Genomic DNA, 4987 nt, shown 5'->3' on the forward strand with positions numbered 1-4987 from the left:
TCATATGGAATCAACTTATAAACTCTTTTAGAAGCAATCAGTTTGATCTCCATCAAACTACAGTTACCAAATTCAACTATTTGAACTTGATTATCTCAACTAGGGCTGTAAACGAATCAAATCGAACCAAATTTTAAGAAATTTTCAGTATTCGAGCTCGAGCTCGAATCCGAATAAACATATTCGAAGCTCGATTCGAAACTCGAACTTTTATTATTTTCGATTCGAATTGAGGCACGGGTTCGAATTCGATTCGACCTTTTCAAATACTAAATCGAATAATTCGAATCACTACTAGAAATGGTGGTTTGCTTCATTGCTCAATTATTATTCAAAAATATTAAAATGAATCACCTATCTACACCAAAAAAACAAGTATAGCAAACCATTAAATATTAGTCCTCCTTGATTTCATTACACTTTTGAATCATCAATTTACAATTTTTCATCAAACAAAATATGTATCAAATTTCCAGTTAAGCTATTTCATCCAAACTTGAAGATCCTTCCTCAAATACCTGCACACAATAAAATTCGTATGTTTTGTTTATTTGCATAAATACAGTAAACATGATAGAAAAAAAAGATAATGTATATCATTATTTATCTTCCAAAAGTTAAATATCAACATTATTTAACTATTAAACTTCAACAAAATAGTTCAAAAGTCGATTCTTTTCTTAAATACCTGCATTCAGAAAATTCACATGTTTAATTTATTTATAAAAAATAGAAAAAAAAAAAAACAAGATAGTACACATAATTGTTTACCTCCCAAAATTTAAAGATCAACACTCTTCAACTATCAAAAGGTTATTATCAAGCAACATTTAAGCTTGAACAATTTGAACTTCAACAAAATAATTACATCATATTCAACTCCTCAAATCCTACAATAAAAATTATATTTATAATGCATTTTCACTATTTGATGAAAATGTGAATACAGAATAATAATAAGATAGTTAATATTATTTCTTACCTTTTTAAACTACTTAAATATCAAAAGTCTAACCTCTCAGCATAATCAACTTATCAAGCAGTTACCATCCTGCATTTAAATAAAATAGTTACAGATTTTTTGCACGAGAAAAGCAAAGAAAATATACCAAAATGTGAGAGTAGCAACTAACCAACATAATTAGTTATCTTCACATGTGAAATATACATACCATTAATGAGTTCAATCGACTAGTAACTCAATTGACTTGTGCTGTTTTTCTCAGCCTGCAATCAATAAAAATAAAACTTATGTAACAATGTACAAACTCGCTTAGAATTAGAAAAAAAAATACCTTCATCTTTCTCGCCACTCCATATCGCTTTCGACACCAATCTCCTCCACACATCAACATTTCCACAGTAGCATGAGCTAAAGAAGCACGATACTTGTCAATAACACGACTCTCTGCACTAAATGTGGCCTCTGAAGCAACTGTGGTGATAGGTACAACTAAAATATCTCTGGCCATGGAAGATAATATTGGAAATTTGTACACATTCAAATTCCACCAACTCAAAGCATCAAACTCTTCTTTTGGATTAAATCGATGACATCTTTCCTCCAAGTAAACATCCAACTCAGATTTTTCTGGTTGCACAGTTTCCATCTCTTTCAAATAAGAAGAAAATTCAAACCATCCTGATGATGAAGTAGTATTTTCTTCCACACTTCGACTCAATAGATTACTCCCTAGAGATTCTGAACCATTCCTTGATTCCTGGAGGTATTCAATAGCACTTTCTGCATATTCCTTGTAAATATCATACAAAACTCTTCGAACATTCATAATATTATCTTGTGCATCTCATGTCGAATAAAGTCTTGGGAAAGTAAATTCAAGCACTCGCATTTTACACCTTGGATCCAAAATAAAACCTATAGACATCAATAAATTGAACTCTCCCCAATATTTATCAAACTTACTTTTCATTTTTTGAACCATTTTACGAATAAACTCTTCTTCATCAAGGGATTTTTCATCTAAAGCCATCTTTACTCGATAAACTTCATTCAAAAATAAATTGGAGGTGGGATACTCGGTTCCTGAAATTATCTTTCTAGCATCATAAAATACTTTTAAGATAGGAAGCACCTTTTGTAATTTCTCCCAATCTTCCTCCATAGGACAATCAATATAACTTGGTTCTCGATCCTTGAATCTTTGAAAAACTTCTTTCAAAGATATCGCAACTTTCAGCATCTCATATGTTGAATTCCACCTAGTTTTGTAGTCGTCAATCAATTTTCTTTCATCTAACTTTAACTGCTTAATAATCTCAGCAAATTTAAGAAGCCTTGCATCTGTTCGCCTAATAAAATCAACACTTTGTCGAATGATATTAATTATATCCTTGATTTCATTTAGGCCATCTTGTGCTATAAGATTAAAAATATGGGCACAACACCTAACATGAAACAACTTTCCTCCACAAAATATATTATTTTTTATTCTAGAAAAATCTTCCTTCATATACTTAATTGCAGCATCATTCACACTTGCATTATCAACAGATACAGTGTACACCTTATTCTCAAGTCCCAATTCCCTTGCACACTTTATAACAGTATCGGATATTTGAGGGCCACAAAGAGGAGGGAGGATATTAGCAAAACTAAGAACACTTTTGTTCAGTTTCCAATTCGAGTCAATCCAGTGTCCTGTGATTACCATATACCCAATTTTCTGATTCTTTGATTTCCACAAGTCTGTAGTCAAGATAATATTTCTCACCGTCTTCAACACATTACACAACATTTTTTTCTCCATCTCATAGATCATAAAACAATTTTTTTCGCAGTCGCTCGGGATACCCCAATCCACTCGGGCATTCCACGTCTGCAAAACATGTTAAATCCTTCTTCTTCCAATATTGAAAAAGGGTGATCATGCATAAGTGCTGCCTCTTTCATAAGTTCCATGCTGAATTTTCCATCATGGAATGGAGGTAAAGATGTTGGATTTACACCAATAGGAGCGAAAACAAGTTGTTGTTGTTTCATTTTATCTTCAAGCTTCTTCGTAGCCTCCAAATATTTACAACAATGGGATAAATGGTTTCAGATGTGTTGTCATACCTGATTTAATTTTTGCTAAATACATCCAGCAATTTTTGCACTGATATTTATCATCACCATTGAATCAACCACTTCAGTCATTTCTAACCATACACCGGACCTCTTCTGCCTTTTAGGTTTATGGAACATATTATCTTCTTCTTCGACAAGTAAGCAGCATCCTCATTATTAATGGTTTGTTCAACTATCTCATCAGAACTTACAACTGGACTCATTGAATTTGCAATCGAACAAGATGTTGCCATATTCAATAACTCAATAATCCATATCTTGTACATACAATATTTTGAAATATCAAAAAAAATTCGTATCTCTTGTTAAATAATACTAGCATTTACGAGGTTCTACAAACTTGAACTCAAATAAAATTACTTTCAAAGATGATGCACAATAGAGTTGTTGAAGCTTGATATATTTCACCAAATACCACAAACACAAAGAGGATGGAGAAAAAGACGAAGATCCATGGTTAAAAATACAGTATTTAAAAAAAAAAACTAAAATAAAACCACAATGAGGAAGTGTACACCTTAATCGATGATGAAGCAACTGAGATATGAGATGAAGCAACTGATATTACAAAAAAGTCGAGAACTATCAGCGAAGATCTTGAATCTTGCAGAGAAGAAATATGAGCAGCGGCAGATTTGAAATGGTGAGAGAAAGATGAGAGAAACAAATTGTTAGGGTTTTGACTTTTAAACAAACATTGATACTTGGATATTTGGAGTGTTGGAAGTTGGACCTCAATACATGTTCGAAACGTGTTCGGTTCGTTTACACCCCTAATCTCAACGAGAACACAAAATCCGAAACTTGTGTGACCGTCAATGGTTCAGGGATACAACTAGTCGTAGGTTCACAATTTCATATGATTCAGAATAACATTTATTCTTATTCAGGCTTCTTTTCATCAACTCCTTGAAAAAAAATATCAGAACTAAAGTATGATTGTACCCATCAGATCATGGTAAGAGCGTCTAGTAGCATTAGCCTATGATCTCCTAGGTATTGCTAATAGTGACTGCAAGAACCTTAAGCTATGGTTAGCGTATAGTACGGTCCTTTCAATTCATATACTCCGATCGAATCTGCAACCATTGACATATCACGAGTTGCAAATGAACTCGATAACGATATAATATATCTTTGAGTAATAACAATTACATCATATGTGAAAATTAGAAAATACCTTTCCAAAATGCACATATCTTACTTTGTCCATAGATTCATTACATTATTAATTTACCAGATCACATAAGATATCTTCATCTGTAGACAAACGGTGAATCCACGATTACAATGTATTGGTTCCTACATATTTTGAAACTATACCCAACCTTTCCACCTTATGACCCTCAATGGAGTTTGTAAACAGATCAAAGTATATGCTAGTACCTAGAGAATATTTGTTGTCCTGAGTCAAAAGAATAATAGTGTACAACTATAATCGTAGAATTTTCCGTTCGATAAGTGATAACTACTTGGAAAGCCCGATGAAGGGTTGTTCGATGCATCATCACATGCATACCTTCATGTCCTTACCAATGAATCGTGTCATTTACATCACAAATGTTAGTCTCAAGCTCGAATGACATTTATCTTTATTTTAAACGGCTGATTCGACTAACAACCTTTTAATAATATATGATATACTTCCTAATATGTTTCATGATCTTATGTTGCGAGACATACCTCATGCTACCTATTATATATTCAAAGACTTTATTTATGCAACTTGCATGAGTATAGATATAAAGTAATAACCTTAATTAGATAACATTGTAAAATATTATTAAAATAAATATATTTTTTACATAAGATTCAATAAAGCTCAAGCTACAAGTTGGCTCATTGGGCCTTTACTCTAACAATTTCTCACTTGTCCTACAACCAACTACCCATAGA

At 32.4% G+C, this 4987-nt stretch overlaps 1 protein-coding gene across 7 annotated transcripts; it reads right to left on the reverse strand.

The window, feature by feature from the left end:
- Positions 1–384: 384 nt before the first annotated feature.
- LOC140837208 (zinc finger BED domain-containing protein RICESLEEPER 2-like) lies at positions 385–3794 on the reverse strand. Of its 7 annotated transcripts, none has more exons than XR_012119240.1 (4): positions 1173–3794; positions 1016–1051; positions 772–890; positions 667–688 (listed from the first exon to the last, which is right to left on the reverse strand). XR_012119240.1 is itself a non-coding variant. In XM_073203281.1 (3 exons), exons 1-2 carry the CDS (start codon positions 1788–1790, stop codon positions 1028–1030), a joined length of 519 nt encoding a protein of 172 aa, XP_073059382.1. In that variant the 5' UTR covers positions 1791–3071; the 3' UTR covers positions 390–518; positions 1016–1027. The 7 variants fall into 7 exon arrangements, 2 of the variants coding, with proteins under 2 accessions (XP_073059382.1, XP_073059381.1); XR_012119242.1 differs by having other exon boundaries at positions 669–688; positions 1296–3794; XR_012119244.1 differs by having other exon boundaries at positions 673–688; positions 1296–3071.
- Between the last annotated feature and the right edge of the window lie 1193 nt (positions 3795–4987).

The sequence above is a fragment of the Primulina eburnea genome, chromosome 7 (genome assembly GCF_022965805.1).
Source record: "Primulina eburnea isolate SZY01 chromosome 7, ASM2296580v1, whole genome shotgun sequence".
In the NCBI taxonomy this organism is placed as follows: Eukaryota; Viridiplantae; Streptophyta; class Magnoliopsida; order Lamiales; family Gesneriaceae; genus Primulina; species Primulina eburnea.

Bases quoted from the DNA above. Each gene is read 5' to 3' on its own strand.
- LOC140837208 (XM_073203281.1), bottom strand. From the start codon at position 1,790: ATGAATGTTCGAAGAGTTTTGTATGATATTTACAAGGAATATGCAGAA. The intron at 1,052-1,295 runs GTATTTTTTTTT...ATTTAAATGCAG, and splicing joins GAGTGGCGAGAAAGATGAAG to GATGGTAACTGCTTGATAAG.